At 39.4% G+C, this 19,166-nt stretch overlaps 1 protein-coding gene across 3 annotated transcripts in view; it reads left to right on the top strand.

Annotated features, from left to right (window-relative positions):
- Positions 1-4,120: 4,120 nt before the first annotated feature.
- Positions 4,121-19,166, top strand: part of LOC138026117 (meprin A subunit beta-like) — a 25,829-nt gene continuing 10,783 nt past the window's right edge. Inside the window, exons 1-8 of one of the 3 annotated variants that reach the window (XM_068873317.1) lie at positions 4,121-4,299; positions 11,404-11,510; positions 11,747-11,824; positions 13,766-13,915; positions 14,791-14,905; positions 15,646-15,830; positions 16,925-17,143; positions 17,528-17,695. In XM_068873317.1, coding sequence (XP_068729418.1) covers positions 11,411-11,510; positions 11,747-11,824; positions 13,766-13,915; positions 14,791-14,905; positions 15,646-15,830; positions 16,925-17,143; positions 17,528-17,695 — 1,015 coding nt within the window. In that variant the 5' untranslated portion in view covers positions 4,121-4,299; positions 11,404-11,410. Of the gene's footprint in view, positions 4,300-6,176; positions 6,397-11,256; positions 11,310-11,403; positions 11,511-11,746; positions 11,825-13,765; positions 13,916-14,790; positions 14,906-15,645; positions 15,831-16,924; positions 17,144-17,527; positions 17,696-19,166 lie in introns of those variants that run through there. The other 2 variants (XM_068873319.1, XM_068873318.1) reach the window with 2 other exon arrangements.

The raw sequence follows: 19,166 nt of genomic DNA, 5'->3' as shown, positions 1-19,166 counted from the left end.
ACTGATTTACCGTAGCAACTTACAATTATACAATTTTAATCGTATGTTTGAAACGAATGGCTGAAAGTGAAATTACTGTCAACATTTCCTTTCCATTTCACGGAATTTTTCAATTTAGACATTGTAATGTACTAAACTTAAGTAAAGAGCACCTATTGATATTTTTTACCCTGCCCCTGACCAGTCTGTTATGACAGGTTCTCAATGGAGCACTTATCCTAGAAATTTTTATGTGTTATTTATAACACATATTTGAGTATTTCATTTCGACCGACAACTAAGTTGTATTTTACGTCTTAGGTTTCATCCATTGCGATATCCTGCACTTTCCTTGTTTGGACAACTGTTTGGACGTCGGGTCAGCTTGTTGTTGCTTTAAAATAAATAAATAAATGACATACATATTTAGAATGCTAAATTCTCTCATGAGGATTCCGAAAGCTCCTTCTCTTAAGTCTACGGTTCTTCCTGTGTTTGTATTTTCCCGAGCTGAATAGTCATCGACGGAAACCGGAGGGCCATTGTCACGAAAATAGAAATACTGTATAGACAGGCAAGGGCTAGAAGCTAAACTCTTTTCAGTAAATTAATAATAGTAGTAATAAGGATTCAGACGGAAAGACACTAATTTCGAAGTTCTCGAATTGGAAAAAAAGATTCTTGCATAGGTTCGTTAGCCTTCTTTGACACGCCATTTATATCAGATGATTTGTTGATGTTCGACTCGGCGCCAGCATTGTTTTTCCCACAAGGCTGCTAAAATATAACTACGAGTTTGTTTTATAAAACCGAGGTACTGGTTATGGAACTTTTGGCTTAAAACCTTCAAAAGAGAGAAGAATGTTGTCGCAATCGATGTTGAATTGACCGTGACAATGCACAATCTTTTCTTTTCACTTCGCACGGGTTTGCAAATTTGTTGCTCATAATTTAGTCCGAAATTTGATTGGTTATCTTCTCGTAAAAATGAAGGAGTGTTTTGTGCACCGCCAAGGCCAAAAATACCGACAAAAACATGAAACAAAAAGACTTGTCGAGTTTCCATGATAATCACTTCAATGCATGAACTATGCTAAAACTAAATTTTTATCCTTGAAAGAATGGACATCACCTACAATTTGAGTACAGTATCACACATTAACCACCAGGCTGGTATTTCCTTTCCGAGAACATGTCCACCATGTTATTTTGAGGGTGCCATGCAGATGTCAACAAGCTTTTGTTTTTTTCCTGTTTCTCTTGAGAATTCTTAAGCTTGTTAACGTGGCCAAAGTCACGAATCCGATCGAGTGCTTGGAGTGTGCACTACCCGTGTCAAACATGCAATGTTTTTAATGTGTGTGTGTTGTAATATGAGTCGAAAAATACACCTCAACCGTGCCAGTTTTCTTATGTGGACAAAACAGAAATAGAAACGAGGGCCAGTTATTAGTACAAGCCCCACTACACAGAAAATATAAGAAAGAGACTGTCCAAATTTTTACCAGTTTATCGAAAAAAAAGGTCACATTGCATTGGGTTAGAAGTAGGGAACAACGCTGCGACCAGTTGCATCCTGCAAAATATTCAATACAGAAGGCGGTATTCATGGTTATGTAACAACTGAGGAATTCGAGAGTGGTCAGTAATGAGCTCTTCAGCAACTTTGGAAGAATTCAACTGTAATTGTTTGCGTCACGATATGTTTACACTAGGCAGATACTGATTTATCGGTCACACAGAATGTTATACATGTGAATGTCAAGTAAAGATATGGCATATTTTATAGGGAGTGTGATAGTCTTTGAAAATAATGTCTGCTTTACTTTTCTAGATCTGTTTTTTCAAACCCCCCGCAAGATAACCCAAGATAAACGCTTCCTGATAAGAAATTTGTGTTTTAGTGGCAAAACTAGTTCAATTCAGGAAATGTCTCTTCTTGTCAACCTTTTTCCGCTTGAGTTATTACCCCACAGACAAAAAAGGAACCTCTAATATCATTTTACATGTATTAGGTAACTCATAATCCTACACTGTGACCAGAGGGAGAGAGATCTTGAAGATCCTTGAAATGTCTCATGGTGACCTGAGGATAAGGGAAATCCAAGAACCTATGAGTGGATGAGCTATAACGAGCTAGACATATGAATGTTAACTCCACCCCGACTGAAATTCCGGCCATCGCAGCTTGTATCCACTATGACACCCACAAGGATCATTCAGTAATACGAGGGAGTAAATAAACAACGATGACAGAAAGAAAATTACTTTCTATCCCTATATGATGCCAATATAATGATTACTCTGTTCCCGTCAACTGTGCTATTTATCTGTCAGCTATGAAAAGAAAACTCACTTTTTTTGGCTTTTTGATCTTTGTTTTTTTCTTTTTTTTTTTTTGGCGTATAAGCCCCACTCACCGAACCCAAAGTGCTTGAGCGTTAAACGTTCACCGGCACCAGATACAATGCACTAGGCAAGGAACAGACCTTATGAAATGTTTTCAGTAACATGCCGCATAGGAAGTGCGGTTTTTCATGAATTCTGAATAGTGGCAATTCTAATAAACTGTCGATAATTGGCGCTGAGATAAGCATAGGAAAGGGGAGGACTATGAATAGCTTTTGCACAATTTACCTTGGAGTTTTCAAGAAAGTGTAAGGGGGCCCTACTCAAGTAAACTTTGGCATTGCCATAGTTCTTTAATCATAAGGTTTATATAATGTTACGAACTGTTTTAAAGTTTATCAGTTTAACATCAGGGTAAATGAAATGGGATATTGTTTCGCTAATTTTAACTGTAATCGTTTAGCGCTTAAACGCAAGGCTGTACAGGAAAAGGAAAGAACTATTTATTGAGAGGGAATGAATGGATGGCTCTACGCTTGCCTAAGATAGCTGTTCTCTGAATCTAGAGTCGTGTGGATTTTGGAGCTGAAATATTTCATGAAGGGCGCCAATGTGATTAAATTTCCGACAGGATGAGCCAAGGTCACAGCAATCACATGAAACGGCTGCTTATCTTGAGCTCATCCTATTAACTATTTTATTTGGCAGATCTCAGCGTGGGTAGATTGACCCTTTCAGAGCTGTTTTTGCTTATTGCAAATTTTCACGCAGTCCAACTAGATGTGAACAAAAGATTACCACAAAGTTTAATTTGCATGAGGCTTCTAAAAATAATCTCTTCACGGGCTGCGAGGTGGCTAAGTTTAAAGTGGCTCGCGGAAGCTTTTGAGAAGGCACACGATTCCGGTTCGCTGGCTAAGTGAATTACTTCAGATCAATGTGAAAATATAATCTGACATAAGGATTAAAGTCCATGGCATTAAAGGGAAGTCCAATTAAATCCCTAGATAATCGAAATGGAACACCTTTGCACACTGTAAAAGTCTGGACTGACTGTACTGAAGACGCTCGAAATGCATGCTAGTTCCACTTTCTGTTATACAAAATTAAAAACTGAAAGCTCAGTACTTAGCCAAAACAAATCGTACACCCGCACGTGTATTATCTCACGTTAAAAAGTCACGTTTGTATTACACAAACTCAGAACGGGGAGTTATTTTTATATTAAACATTGGAACGCTCCATAAAAAAAAATCAAGGAATTAATAAATTAACAATCATTCATTCCCGATGATGGGACTCAGGACTCTCAGGTCTAAAATCAATTTTGTGTGGCCCAGTGGAGATTTTTGTGGCCTTTATTCCATTTCATCCAATTTTTTTGCAGCTACGTGCCATCCATAACCAAGTGGAAAATTAACCTCTTTTGTGACCTTTTTATCACCCAGCTGGTGTTAATAATAATGATACGAAGAAGTGTTTCAGAAGAATCTACCTTGGTGCTTTTTACTTCAAAACCGATGAGTTGTTAATGTTTGACGAATAGTTTACGGATGTTCGCGTTGATTCGATCGACTCAAAGCCAAACAAAAATGGCTATTGCTTTCAATGCATAGTTCTTTGATCACGTGGTAAAGCAGCTATATCTTGTGCATTTTGGAAAGAAAGTGTAGCTTACGTGGTTGGCTTTGTGCCTTAATTGATAACATAGTACCAATAATATGCTATATTAAGCCACACCTCCTCATTTCAAATTAATGCAACACAAATGTCATGTCATGCAATCCTAACCTGACAACAAAACGCCGAATTCAGTTGTTACTGCTCGTTTCCGTTTGCAGCATTTGGGGACTGACTGTATTTGAAGTGTATGCTTTCAACTGAGCACAATATTCTCTGCTTGTGCTATCTTGCGTTACGTATCTTCATTTGCGTTTTAGGGAGAAGGTTGCAACGCCTTACAATTGTATGGTATGTATTTAGATAAGACAAAACGTCTTCTTTTATATTTCGACTGACTTCGAGTATCTGCCGGCAAAATATTGTCTCACAATGCAATTCGATTGTACAGTACAAAATGCATTGTCCTTTGAAAAGCTCACCTCGTAGTAACATAAGCTATTATTAACGTATGTTGCATGGAAGAAGTGTACAGAATATCAGTGGTAGTCAGGATCCTGTTTGAGCCCTGTGTCAATTTTATTGAAGATATTTTAAATGGGATTTGAGCTCTAATTTGGTCAAATGATGGCAAAATTTAGAAAGTCATTTTTTTTTTGCTCGTTACTCGCCAAACGTCCCTTTTGCCTCGTGTGCTTTTGTCTGTCGTCGCTAAAGCACTATCGTTGTCATCGAAAGGCAGGGCCAAACTCTAATAATCGGCTTTGTTTCAGTTACACCCGGCTTGGCAGAGAAAAAGATCTCCTTTGAGTGGAATACTTTTGTTTTTGCTTATTTGTTCGCTATCAATTTGCTGAGCGGAAGCCTGCTCCAATCGTTCAAATCCGGTGCTTTGAAAAACAAGAGGATCTTTCTGTCCGCGGTTTGAGCCAAGTTTCCTGCTGCGATGACATTAGATAAGACCATATCGACGCAGAAACGGCAAGCACAGGCAATTCTAAAGCGTGGTGGAGCAGTAAACTCTCGATAATTGACGCGAGTATCCCTCGTTTGATTGGCGAAATAAGCGGATTTTGCTTGGCATTCGTTTTGTTCTTGCCGCCTATTAACTAACACCCAAAATGCTAATAAAAGAATTGAAAATCTTATTAACACGTTGAAAATGTAGCAGCCACTATCCGTGACATATGATCGACCTAAAATATAATGCATGTCCAATATGAACTCCCCGGTGTGTTATAAATATAATATTGAACCCCGAAACTCCATTGAGCTTACTTAAAATTACGACTATCAATGAAATCTTTGTGACCACGATTTCCTGTTTTAAGTGACAGTTTTGGCGTGCTTCTGATATGGCAAAATAATGTGCAGCTCTTGGAGTCATCTAATATGTTATTTTAGTGGCACAGCTATATCTTTTGAAGCGTTGAACACAATAGCGTGAGCCCGGAACAATTATTGTATTGTACCGTTTGTTCGCATTCAAATGTTATCGTGAAATAGATTTACAGCAATTATGACTCCTGAAATTTATCTCATTCTTAGCTTTTGCGATAATCTCATTGCTGTCGAGTGGATTTATTGGGTAAATTTTTGCCAGTACCATTCGCTTTACTGTGAGTCCGCGCTGCGCTCGATAAGTTCAGTCTCTGCTCTGGCAGCCCGCTTCGTTTTGGCGGGAAACACTCGGCGCGAAATCCGAACTTACACAGGCAACAGAGCTTGGAGCGATCTTCTACCGCGGTGACAATATTATGCGAGCACACTATATACACTTCTGACACCCCCAACTTAACCAAAAGAATTGTAAACTAATTCATAGCTTTCATGCTAGCTGTGGCGTAACTTACAATAAGTCCTTTACATCGTAAATCAGAGAGTACTTGACAATTGGCATTGATCAATAACGCAATTCTTAAATGGCACTTGCAGTGAAGATGCAATCTCATCCTCTTTTCAGCGAGAAGCCCATAGTTTTCGGCTTCTCTGTGTCTATTTCATGAAAGAAATTTAAAAGACTTCAAACATCGTTGAGTTTAGTTTCGATATTTCCTGACGTATCATACCATCTTTGCGAGCCTCTCACCAAGAGGTGGGCAAATATTAAAGGCTTCAAAGTACTGTAGACAATTAAGATATTGGTCGCACGTCATAACGCGTGTCTCATGTTTATGATTCGCTCATCGGGTTGCATTAATTTTCTCTAACGTCGTAGGAGACGGAAAGCGCTTTGAGAATTACAAACAACGTACATAATTTGTACATTTGTGCACCGTTACTTGAGGGAAAACGCTTTGCCGTGAAATCCTGAACAGTTTGCAAATTCAAATGATAACAACCGTTAAAGAAGCAAAGATTCTTTTGGAGCCGTCGTCAAAGGTCTTCTTCCGTGTCTTGTCGGTGTACTGACTTTCCCGTAATTGATCTTGTAAGCTGTTGTATAAGGTGAGTCTTAATCTATAGAAATTAAGCTAAGTTGACCGAAATATATTGAGTTTTGTCTCAGCCATTGAATTTATCAAGCAATTTCATAATTCTTTTATGCATTATTATGGAAGAGTGCCAGTAAGGAATTTGGGACGCTTAGAATAAAACAAGTTCTTTAAAGTCAGTAGCGTGCTCCTTCAAACGGTCTCCATTTTCCATGCAATTACAACCCATCCAAAGACATTTCAAATTTTCTTCGGTTCCCCTAGTTTATATAGTCCGCAATTGGTAGCCCAGTTCCCGAGTTTGACTATTTAGGTGAATGCACTTGGCTTGTAAAACTGCTACCATTTTAAAGTTTTTTTTTTCAGGAAACATAGTCCATAAAATAGCGATACGTGCTTCAATACTGTCACATTAATTAATTTACCATGTAAAGTTGCATTGCAGTTTTGCGCAGGCCTAACGTCTTTCCACCTTGTTAGTGCTGTTAAGGTAATTCGCTATATTGGATTTTCAGGATGCCACTTAAAACTCTGCTGTCATAATGTTATGCAAGACCTCATAGCCTGCTATCAGCATTAATTACGGTTGATCTCTCGGTTTCTGAGTTTTTACTAGAATGTACTTCGAATGGAGCTCATTTGAATTGTATCTTCTAATAATTTAACGGGAGAAAATTCGTTTAATCAGGAAGCAACATATTTAGAAGTATGCCATTCAAATGGAGATCAATTAGGGAATGGTATTGATCTTGTTGTAAGTAAAAATTGTTTTTTCGATGCAAACGCCGCAAAAGTGATAAATGAACTGTGTTGGAAGAGTTCTCCTTACGGTTTTAATTTAGGCTGAAACGAAGTTTATTGTAAGAGTGCCTATCGATTCAATGTTCCTAGTCGTGCAAAAGTTGAAACCACGCCCAGTAGGATCCGGGAAGAATCACGCCTCGTACTTTCTAAGACTAAGAATAAACCCGCTAACTATTAAATTGTGAGTTGATTTTCAAGGTCTTTGAAACTAAATCACTCCCGTTGTTTACGCCTTCGGGACAAAACCTTCGTGTAGGTTCAGTTTGTCTCGCTCTGATGCCATAGTTAATGATCCCTCATTGGACAATAATAAGACAAGTTATTCTGTCTTCCTCTCTAGTTTTCGGTCCAAAGTTTTAAGCTTTGCCAACTTTTCCATTTTGCAATAAGTTAAATCCTAAACAAAACAAGGGGTCTTTCGATACATTAAAGGAAAAGCAATTAATTGTCGAAACATCTGTAAACTTCAATTAATTGACATCACGGAGTTAATTGCTATAAAAGGCTTTCTTGATGACCTCATTGTGCAAAATGTGTTAGGCTAAAGTTCCCAAAGATTACACCTTTGATGAATTCCAACTTGTTTTGTGCGCATGATCAGCGACACAATAAGAAAGTTTCATAATAAACCTGAAACGTCGTGAGGGCTCACATAAGTGCGTGGCAAGCTTGCTTCTTATACTCTGAAATGCTTTCATTAGGGAGCCGGCTACAAGAACGCACAAATTTGCATATTTACACTGATATTTAGTGGGAAAAAACAATAGCTTTGCACGCTCTGCCCGTGCGTTTTTCACTTTTGTCCATTTCTTTGCCGTCGTCAGCAAGACTACAACGTGAAATAGCCAAATTGTCAAGGACTTCTGCACTTGAGGATAAATTTTCATTTTCTCCCCTAAATTTAGTGCCGTGTCATTTTTTTTTTTTTTTTTTGGAACTAACACACCCTCGTCATATCAAAAAGGTTGAAATAGTCACGAAGCGATTAAAATATCTCGACTTTATATTTTGAGATGACGTTCCCGTTGCCGTCGCCGTTGTCGTTGCTTAAGCTCCCTATTAATTCATAAGAGCAGGTCCAGGATATTTAAGTCGCGACGTTCGAGATTGCGAGATTGTCATTTCCATACTGCAACAGCGACTGAGTTCATTTAAGAGCCTTTTACACTGTCCCAACTCACTGAGTTATGATCAACCTTTACGTGGTTTTCACGTTACGTCATCGCCGTCATGTTGGTGGACGACAACAAACGATCTTTCATTTGCTCCTTCTGTTCGTCCACCAGCAATTGTACATTGCAGCATTGGTATCTTACTCCCTAGAGATTAGTTTGCAAACCACCTATAAGGAAACATTCCGAATTTACAGCGAATACATATCTATTCCTCCTCCACATGTTACAACTGAGTCTTAATTCATAGCTAGTAAAGTCACCCAATCTCAGCTAAGCAATTTGCCTACGTCATTAGCGTGCTCCATAATCTTATGGACGCACGCTGATGACGTTAATTTTTCAATTTTTTTCTTTATGAGCTCCTGACCATAATCAAATATATAAAGTTCGCCCGAAAAAATAGAGAAAAGGGAAAATTTTATAGACATACCAAAAGAAAAAAAAGCAGAAGAGCTACAGACGTTTGCTATGGGATTGGAGTTTTTGTGCCCGGAAACTGGAAAGAGAACTGAATGAAATTATTGAGATCGGAAGGCATTCTTAAAAAACGAAGAGTGCTATAACTGATCTGTGGGAACATTCAAAGGTAAATATTCTATTTCATGGTAAATATAACTCACGAAATAAATTCTAACTCTATTTCACAAACACGGGCTGTAAAAATTCATCATCTCAACTCTGCAACCGCAGCGAAGTTCTCAGTGTTGTCTCCAAAAGCTTATCAGCTGGAAGTCTTAATCTTCCAAGCCCAGCCATAAAGTATTCAAAAAAACAACTCGTTAACACCCTCCAGACAACAGAATAGTTGCAGCAGCTTCGTTGGATCCCTCTTCAACAATTGCACAGTTGAAAATGTTTACATCGCAATCAGTCAAACTCGGCAAACTCCAGCGACGGTCATTGATTTAACTGATTTATTTATGAAATGCTTCAATTTAGCTTAATTTTCTGAAATTGATTATTAAGTGATGGTTTGGTTGTTTGTCAAAATGGTTTGACTCAGTATCTTTGCGTCCATAAAGGCATTTTGACTCCTGTGATTTTTTTAAAAATTGAGCATTTATAAACGAGTGAACGTGAGTGACATCGACGCGACGTAACGAACCCATCGAAAAGCACGTTTGTAAGCTTTCAACTGGTTTGGAGAAACTAAAATTTGATAAAATGATGTGCCAATGTTATAAAACAATTGGTTCATAGTTAGTGTTCGATAGCCGAGTGCGACTCTTACGCTTCTCGTGCTTAGCAACCTCCCGCGTGCACCCATAAATCGAGGCGCGCTAACCATGATTTCAGTCAACTACTTCCTCAGACAGATATCAGACTACATCTCGTCCGCTGTTTAAAAAAAAAGCATTTCACATTGAATCAAATTATTGAAAGTCATTTGTATTTCTTCTACTCTCTATTTTCGAATGCCCCATAATACAATTAATTTTGTTTTCCCCTCAAATTTTGCATAAACTATTGTTTTCAAATGTTATTGAAAATATGCAGTGTCCCCAAAAGCATTTGGAAACCATTGTTTATGCAAAATTTGGGCGCCAAACTAAGTGTATTATGGCGCATTCGAAAATAGAGATGATATATGTACATCGTTGAGCGTTTAGATGCTGTGAAAAGCTACCTGATAAACACAAAAATTGAGGGCGTTTTCTCATACTTTACTTTAAAAGGCATTTTCGTAGGTAAAAATCCCCAGCAACTGCATTGAGAAAGTAATAGCCTTATCGATTGATAACCCAGCCAAATGCACCTATATCCAGATTATATTGCCTCGTTCCACCCGGCCATGGGAGGTTATCAATTGCCGCAGTGACTCCTCACCAGCTGTTGGATCGGGTGTCTTGATTGCCTCACCGAGATGGCTCATCCTTTCCTGAACAAAGAGGAAAGCTATAAATAAAGTCACGTAGAGGGAGCTAGAGCTGCTAAGCAGCCAACAACGGAACTTACTTCAACGAAAAAAGAAGAGTCGTACGTGACTTTGTCGTTAATGATAATCGCAAATAGAGGGAAGACTTTACCTCTGTTTACTAGAAAGGTCATAAACAGGTCACTCAATTGATCCTATTTTTAGCATCATCTTGATGCTATAAGCTTGTTACTTGATTGTTGTATTTGGAGTGCACTAGCAAACATGCCTCTCTCTACATCGAAAAACCCTTATACAAATATCCGGATTAAGGTGTTTATTGGTGTTTTCATGAGGTCAGCTTCAATAGTCGAGATCTCAGGTTCGCATGCGCTACATATTATTTCAACAGACAAGATCATCGGTCTTGAAATTGATATGCTGGAAAAGTCTCATTGACTCAATAAGAAAGTAATGAAGTAATGAAATAAGTACCTGCTCTGGTTAAGAAGTTATCAGATAGAGGAATCGAGTTGGTGTGTGATGAAAATGTACACATCATTAGATAGTTGCGGCAAGTAGTTTGGTTTAAAATTTCGCTATGCGTCGACCAAGTTTTCCCTTTAGTTGTTCAGGCGGCCATTCCAGCTTGTCTATTGCCTCTTACGTCCCCTCTCTAGGAAATTTGTCTTTTTCAGGCATGTCTCTGTCAAGCTGTGATAAATTAGTGACTTCCTATAGAGATAACACCACGTATCTTTGACTTTTCGAAAATTGGCTACAATGTTATCAAAAGTTTGTTTAAGCGAGATGCCCTCTAGTATTCACACACGAGCTATCGATAAATTGCTAAAACTGTGAAGAATTTCATGCCCTTAACTGAATGACAAACTAACGCCGGCACGTGACCGCAAATTTGCATCGATTACGTTGGATTTGCGTCAAACGACGATCACACTTCATGCGGATTCCACATCATGTAGGAAAGCACGCGACGTTTTAGCCTTTAAATAGAGCGGAACAAGGCCTCGTAGACGCATTTCAGGTTTTCTAGTGGTCAGCTAACACTCTTCGCGTTTTGGCAGAAATTAAGTGTGTTTAACTTAGTTTATGGCCTTTGGGGTTTCACAACATGAACTTTACACCGCGGTGTTGGTGTTGAACTCTTTTTTGTTTGTTTTCGCAGTTAAGGTATGGATCTGTGGAACTATTTGCTGATTCAGACGGTGATATTATTTATCAAAGGCAGTCTTTTCTCCACCTCCAGTCCCGTCAACATAAATGGAGATTCAGGTAAGTTGTGGCTATTGAGGTTCCCTGTGGCACAGGGGTAATGCTTGTTTGGCGAGATATTTAAGATGCACTAGTTTTGCTGTTCCAGTCTCATGAATCTATTTCCTACCTTAAGGACACTTAACATTCGTGAAACGCAAAGGTTGGTTAACTTTCAACTTACACAAAAATGTGATCCTAGAGTCCCGACGCTTTTTATGTCAAAGAAAGAATTTATATCCTTTTGTGTGACCTAGGGGTGCCCGTTACCTCTCATTCACTGGACGAAGAACAAGAGCTCACCGTCATGGACTGGATAAGCGAAGTGAACAAACGTAAGAAAAGCCAACAGGAAAATAATCTAGTTAATTCATTAATAAAGTGATTATCTTATTATTTTTCTTTTTTGTACGCCATCTTCCCTGAGACAAACCATGATATTTGATCAACGTTACGCTAGTCCTCCATTTGGGTACCACTGATTGAGGGAATTCTACTGATATGAGCCGTTTCCGAACGGAGCCAGTATTGCTCACGTACTGCGATTTTGTGCTTCGTCCAGCTTTGTTTACAACTAGAAAGGCCCGTTTTAAGACCGTTTTAATTCGTATATTTATCGAGGATCATTTCGTGTTTTCAGTATTGCCGCAATCGCTGAATATTAAACACTCGCAAATCAAAACACGGAGGATATTAATCCTTTATGTTAAATTATGATTTATTGTGGGAAAAACCTCTGGCGAACGACCTCATCCAAAATTAACTTAAAATCAATCGTAAAAAATAAGTTTTTTGACCCTACAAATCGAGAGAACTAAAGAATGAGAACCATTCCTGTCGGACATCAGACTGCTACTAATTGGACTCTGAATTCGTCGAAGTTTGATCAGACAATCCTGTCAGAGGGGAAAATGTCTTATTGGCCTAAAGCAAAGTGGTGACGCAGCTTATTAATCAACAAGGCTCGCTGCTCGTTCATTGATCACCATTCAAACAAAGGAGTTAAAAACTTTGCAGTATCAATTACGACTAGCTTTGTGAACTGGACATGGCTTTGAACAGAAGTTTTGCAGATATACATTATCGATCGAGAACGTTTGATCCTCAGCAATTCCGTGTTAACGAAGATCTTCGGTTATTCTTGCCCTGAGAGCAAATTCGGAGGCTTGAAATTCTTCCTTTTTTCGTTTCTTTTTTTCTAATTCCTGAGAACGAAATTCTAGATCCTTGTAAGATTCAATAGGCTAGTTACCGAAATATTTTACTTAATTTGGTGGGTTGTCATGATAACTCACTTAAAATAGCGGTTTACGCACTGCAAGAAATTTTGTCAAAAAGCATATCCCCCACGAAGAAGATACTCACCAATAGCACTTGAAGCACTTGCATTTATCCTGATCTGCTGAAAGGAAGACCTCAGAGATCACGTTGGCTATTCAATACTTAGTGGCTTGGGTTTGAGCCGGAACCGTCGTCATGAATGCTTGCATGAGGAGGGTGGAGATTACAAGTCAACGTTTTGTCTAATCCTCTTGGATTGCTTCAAACAAAAAAGGAACTTGCGAAAAAAATTAAAATAAAAAAAAATCGAGGTTTTAGACTTCATTCATTTGATTCCGTTTTTGCTGTTCTGGTTATGACAACGAGAATTTTAGGGAATGCGAGGACATGGGTCCCAACGATATCTTTTCAACTTCCTTTTCTCCTCGGCCATGAATTTTATCTCCAGTAAGTTGTTACGGACTTTTCAAGATCAAGCGACTTGAAAAATCGCGAGGTAATTTTAAAAAGTAATCCGAAGTTATAATTTTTATGATGTTCGTTTTGATGACCATCGTTTTCCTTTCTTAAAGCTCCCTAATCCTGCAACATTTTAAAGTAAAACTTGGGTAGAGTTCACTTTGAAGTCACGTCGCGTGTCGCGTGTATGATAATCTGTTCTTCCTTCCTCCTTGCGTGCCAACTGACACAGAATGATTCCATACCATGGCTAACTGGCATAGAAAACACTGATGTGTAGAAAGAAAGCAGCAACGTAAATGGGTGGCGCGTCCGCCGTGAGGCTGTTGTATTTCTTGAGCGCGTGCTGCCTTCTCCACCAAACCTTTGTCCAAAACGTGGCACGTGCGATCTGTTTGCATTGTTTGTTTTATTTATCCTTGATTGGCTGGAGGCAGCAGATTTTAGGTTCTCTACAAAGTTAATACCACCTAAAACTACATGTACATCAATAACTTTGATTTAAAATTAAAATCAAATATTGGCTTTACTTTCAGCGTTTAACATCGGTCACGAAGGGGACATTGCCCTGACAGATAGGGATGGCAATGTGTACGAAAAAGCACGCGTTAGGCGTAACGCTGTTCGACAAAGAAAGAAAGTTTGGCCGAACCGAGTGATTCCTTATGAAATGGAGGAGGGATTAGGTAAGTTTTCACCTCGATAGGTTGGCTAGAACTGTTCTTTTGGGATTGAAGTTTTTATTTAAAAATATCGTGGAGCCGTGCTTTTTAGTGTTTGTCACGCTTATGTCGATTGCGTGACAAAGATTGACTAGAAAATCGTGCCGCTCGACTGACAATGGGACTGAGAACAGTCTAAAAGAATATTAGATCAACCGGCTAGGTGCACCAATATATGGCCACAATAATGACGTCATGTAAATCTAATATTTGAATGAAGTAGTTTGCAAAATGCATCCTTGACTTACATCCACGTGACCAACAATCTCTCCGGGATACAGGTAACAATAAAATTGTTGCGTTATTGCCAACACATTCAGTTAATGCAAATGAGACATGACATCTAATTTTCGCACCAACATTGGGGCGATGAACTAAAATGAAATTTCATTTAAGTGTTTTTAGCGGCAATTTATGACCTTTGTCTAACGTGGAGGGTGGCCCCGATTTTAAACTTTAACGAGTTTTGAATGTTTGTATACTCAAAAGTTTCGCTTCCAGATTCCAATATTTTAGCTTGGCAACGCTTGGCGCGATTATACAGCCGATGATATGAGCTGATAACCTTAACTAAGATGAAAACGAACTTCAATAGGTCACGAAAGTTACAGTTCACAAAGCAACCAGGTTGACAATGTCTTGAGACAAATAGTTTCATGTGCCACCATAGTTTAAAAATAGTTACGATACAAATTTCTTCAAACTAAGGTAACATCAAACTCTGTCCAAGAGCTAGATCATTTGTATTTGCATGTCACAGTCTACATCTAGCTTTGTTTCGTCCGCTGACATGAAAAAAAGGGCTGTTGTTCTAACGCTTCTTTCCTCTTTTTCCCAAGACTTGTATAAAGGGAATATCATGGCAGCCATCGAAGAATTTCACAAACACACTTGTGTCAAGTTTAAAGTGAGAACGACGGAAAGAAACTGGATCAAGTTTAGCAAGGACAAAGGGTGGGTGAAGTGCATCTCAGCAACTAAAAGTCCTTGGCCATCAAAACGAGGTTTCAGACATTTTGGAAACGGGAGGGGGCGTGGTCCATTGGTTAGGGCTGCCTCGGGTTCAAATCCAGTTCAAACTGCTGGGGCCCGTTTCTCGAAAGTCCCGAAAACGTTTCGGGCTCGGAAAGCCAATTGTGAAATGACGTTTGACGACTTAAATCCTCTCCGTTCTTGAGATACAAAGGAAATAGTCATACCCGAAAATGGCCCGTAAAGTTTCGAGACTCTCGAGAAACGGGTCCCTGGGGCCTGTTTCTCGAAAGTCCCGAAAAGTCCCGAAAACTGCTAGCCTACTGCTAGTTGGAGTTCTTCATCAATGTTCCTGTTCAGTTTGAATTGCTGCTTTCAGAACTAGCATGATAGCTAAGCGCAAAGCATTTTTCGTCTTTTTTTAAAGAAATTAAACATGGTTTATTTAACCTTGGAGACAGGGGAACAGAGAAAAAACTTTGATTTATCAGTAATTATTCGAAAGAAAAAGACGGGTGTTTCTAAACTGGAGTCGAACTTGTAACCTTCTGATTACAAAACACTCAAAGGAACAAGAAAGCACGGAACTGAAAATGCAGGGAGAATATTCGAAATTCAAATACGGACCAACACGGACATTAGTTTTGCAAAAGTGATGTCGCGAAGACATATCCAATTTCCTTTCCTTTTAGTAAAGTTGCAATGGTTTGTTGCTTTCACAGTTGTTGGTCTTACATTGGGCGACTATACTGGCGCAAGGGATCGCAGAATCTCTCACTGGGACAGAGATGCAATAGCAAAGGAATTATCATGCACGAATTAATGCACGCAATAGGGTTTTGGCACGAGCAGTCACGTCCTGATAGAGATCAGTATGTGGAGATTATTTGGGAGAATATTGAAAAGGGTAAGTATTTAGTTGAGAAACCTTCACAGAAGCGACCCTTGGTGGTCATATCTACTTCACTACAATATACGGCACTACAATATACTTGCCGTCTATTGCGAGCGCTGTATGATTGGCAAGTTTAGCGGTTGGTGCAGTAGAACCCTTGATCTTTCGTTCAATTCAATTATCACTGAGAGGTACAGTTTTTGCTTTAAAAATGATCCTCAAGTGCATAATGAAGAGAAATGGGGGACAAAATTTAAACTGCGGGCCTTAAACTTGATCAATTAGCAAGGGGTATGGAATATTTAAAACATGGGGAAGGAAATCGGCCGGTAATTTAACTACGCGCATGAAAGGGTTGTCCTTTTTTTTTTCTGCAAAACAAAAGAAATTGATTCTCTTTAAGCCATATTGAGTGATAAGCCCCGGATGGACTGACCTGTCAGCAATCGATAGCAAAATCTTGCAGCTTTCTAACTCAAATAACTTCCACAAAAGATTAAGCAAAGTGTTCTAAGACCCACTCAATACAAACACCATCACCCTTGATATCTACCTTCCATATCGGTCCTGAGCATAAAACCAACGTTGTTAACGCAAACGAAGGCCCCGTCTCACAACCGTCCACGGTTCATTACGATAACCCTATGGGACGTAAAAGAACACGCACACTATTTACAAAGAGCAAGTTATAGAGTTCCCAGTGTTGTGGTGTCTGTTGAATAGTCTATCCTTGGCTTGCACCTGACGTCATAGCGGCCATGATTGTGTTCAGAACAATAGCGAAAAAGGCTTTTGGGAATTTAACTCTATTATTATGCAAAACGCGAGCGACATTTTGCTTTTGTTTTGCACACCAACTTTCGCTCACTGACCCTCGGATGTCGACCTGTTTCCTATTGTTGACTCTCCAGGGTCTTTGTCCCTTATTGCATAAATGAATTAAAATGAATGAAATGTTTCTCCATACCAATGTCCTTTGCGCGTTTACTGCTTAGTTTGAGGGACACCAGAGTTTGGGTCTAAACTGCCATCAAAAAAGCTTCCATCAAAATATGTTCAATTTATTTTTTAGAGTAATGATCAAAATTATGTTTGTGTGTCTGTAGGTATGGAAGTACAGTTTAACAGGTACAAACATTCGAAAGTGGACAGCATGGGTTTTGATTACGACTACAATAGCCTGATGCATTATGGGAAGCGAACGTTCTCCAAGAATGGCCTGCCCACTATCAAAGCACTGAACAATCAATACATGTCCCTGGGGCGGGGAGATGGCTTCAGTCAGCTGGATATCAAGAAAATGAATGCCCTGTATGACTGCAAAAGTAAGTACGTTATTGGAGCTTGTTGGTTCAAGGTTGGTCGTAGTCCCTCTTTTCTCTTCGTTTTCGTCGAGTTTGGGGTACACCCATATTATTACGCCAACCTTGTAACAGCCGACATAGGTCTGAAATAGGGTATCTAAGGAAGGGTTTCAGGAAGCAGGCCACACACACCCCCACCCAATTTTTCTGACAATACCCCCTCCTCCCCCCCCCTACCCCCCACTTCACCCTTTGCGGGCCGTTGCGGATGGAACTGAGACTCCTGTTGTGATCAAAATATCAAAATGACTCTTCAATTTACCTTAAGAATCTTGAATTGTCATGATTGTCACGATATGCATACCTTTCTTGTATTAATCATGCAAACGTGTTGACTTTCAATAGACGAAGAAGCGATAGGATGGAGTGAGTGGTCAGCGTACACCCCCTGTAATAGCAGATGCATGAAGTACCGACAGCGGGTATGCTTTTCGGCACGCTCACATTGTCCTGGGGCAGACTCTCATGGAATCCAAACCGACCGAATTAAATGCACCAGCGAGGAATGTTACGGTAAGTTTTAAATCCGGGTGAGACACTGTTGTGTTTTTCCGATGTGTGTTAATAAAAACAGTTGCATAGCCCCTATAAATTTGATTTTGAGCGTCAGGTTGCACTGTAGTATCACGTGACTTTTATGTAAACAAACCGCGAAAGTTCGGACATTCGAGCGGATCGGGAATATAACACATAGTGAGATAGCGAGGCGAGCGGATATGAAATGTTAGTTCTTTTTGTGTGGAACTTTGTAATGATCCAACAGAGACACTAGTTACTTCGATGGTTAGGATTTGGTGTGGAGCGCGATAGTTTTACACTCCTATTTCGACAGGATTTACGGGGGTGAGTCAGGTTTTTTCCATCTTTGATCGCTAAACGGAGGGAAGCGAAATGCATTTCTCCTCGCATGATGTTATTTACGAATTTACCTTTGTGAATGAAAATTGTCGTCGTATATATGGTCGCATTCCACACCAAATCCTAACCATCGAAGCAACTAGTGTCTCTGTTGGATCATTTCAAAGTCCCACACAAAAAGAAACTAACATTTCATACCCGCTCGCCTCGCCATCTCACTATGTGTTATGTGTCCGATCTGCTCGAATGTCCGAACTTTCGCGGTTTGTTTACAAAGTCACGTGATACTACACGTGAAAGCTAACGCTCAAAAGGTGAATTGTTTGATCCTTATTCCGGTTGTATTTTGACCGTATTAAGTGCTTTGAGGTACTGTCTATATCCACTTGTCTTACTTTTAATCGCTTTAGCCTCGGCTTTTTTGAAAGGCTAAACGCACTCTTCATTATTTTGTCGTTTTATAACCTTTCATCGACTACGGAACAGGAAGTTGGTAAACGAGGCGGAATGCAATTAAGATTTTTGCGGTGTAAATCCTTTTGTCAGCTGCTGAGTCGCGCGTTTCCTTTCTTGACATGGCATCTTTTCAAGAACGTATTGAAAAGAAAAAAATCAATGCAATAATACTTCATCTTCGATCCAGTTTCTTTGTTTCGCGTTGTCCTGAAAGCAGTTATCTTTTTTTTTTTTGCACGAAGGTTTTTCCCAGTGTGACCTCTATCATGAAGGATGACGATCTTAAGCAGAACGTCGAGAGAAAAACAACAAAATTCCAATATTGCAAACCATTTCCCCAATCGCTTAGCGACCTTCGAACTTGAATAAGTCCGTATTCCACTGTATGTCGTACATGTTATGAACAGTTCGCAACACTCTGTCGAACAAAGACTTAACCATGAGTGACTTTAAGAGGAATGGAATTCTCTTCCTGTGAACACGAAAACTTGACAAATGATTCATTTGAAGGGGCGTCATCGCGTTCGCCGCTAAAATCTAGATCACGACTTCCTGGCGTGGGGCTAAAAACAAGAGATAGAATTTCTTTCCTGTGAACATTGAGCTAAAGTTAATTAAAAATGATTGGTATTAAAAGGCGCCACATCACGAGTTGCAAATCTTTCAGCTA

Source organism: Montipora capricornis, chromosome 12 (genome assembly GCF_036669925.1).
Source record: "Montipora capricornis isolate CH-2021 chromosome 12, ASM3666992v2, whole genome shotgun sequence".
Taxonomy (NCBI): Eukaryota; Metazoa; Cnidaria; class Anthozoa; order Scleractinia; family Acroporidae; genus Montipora; species Montipora capricornis.
Note: the sequence above shows the minus strand (reverse complement) of the source record. Positions and strands in the feature narration are given on the sequence as shown.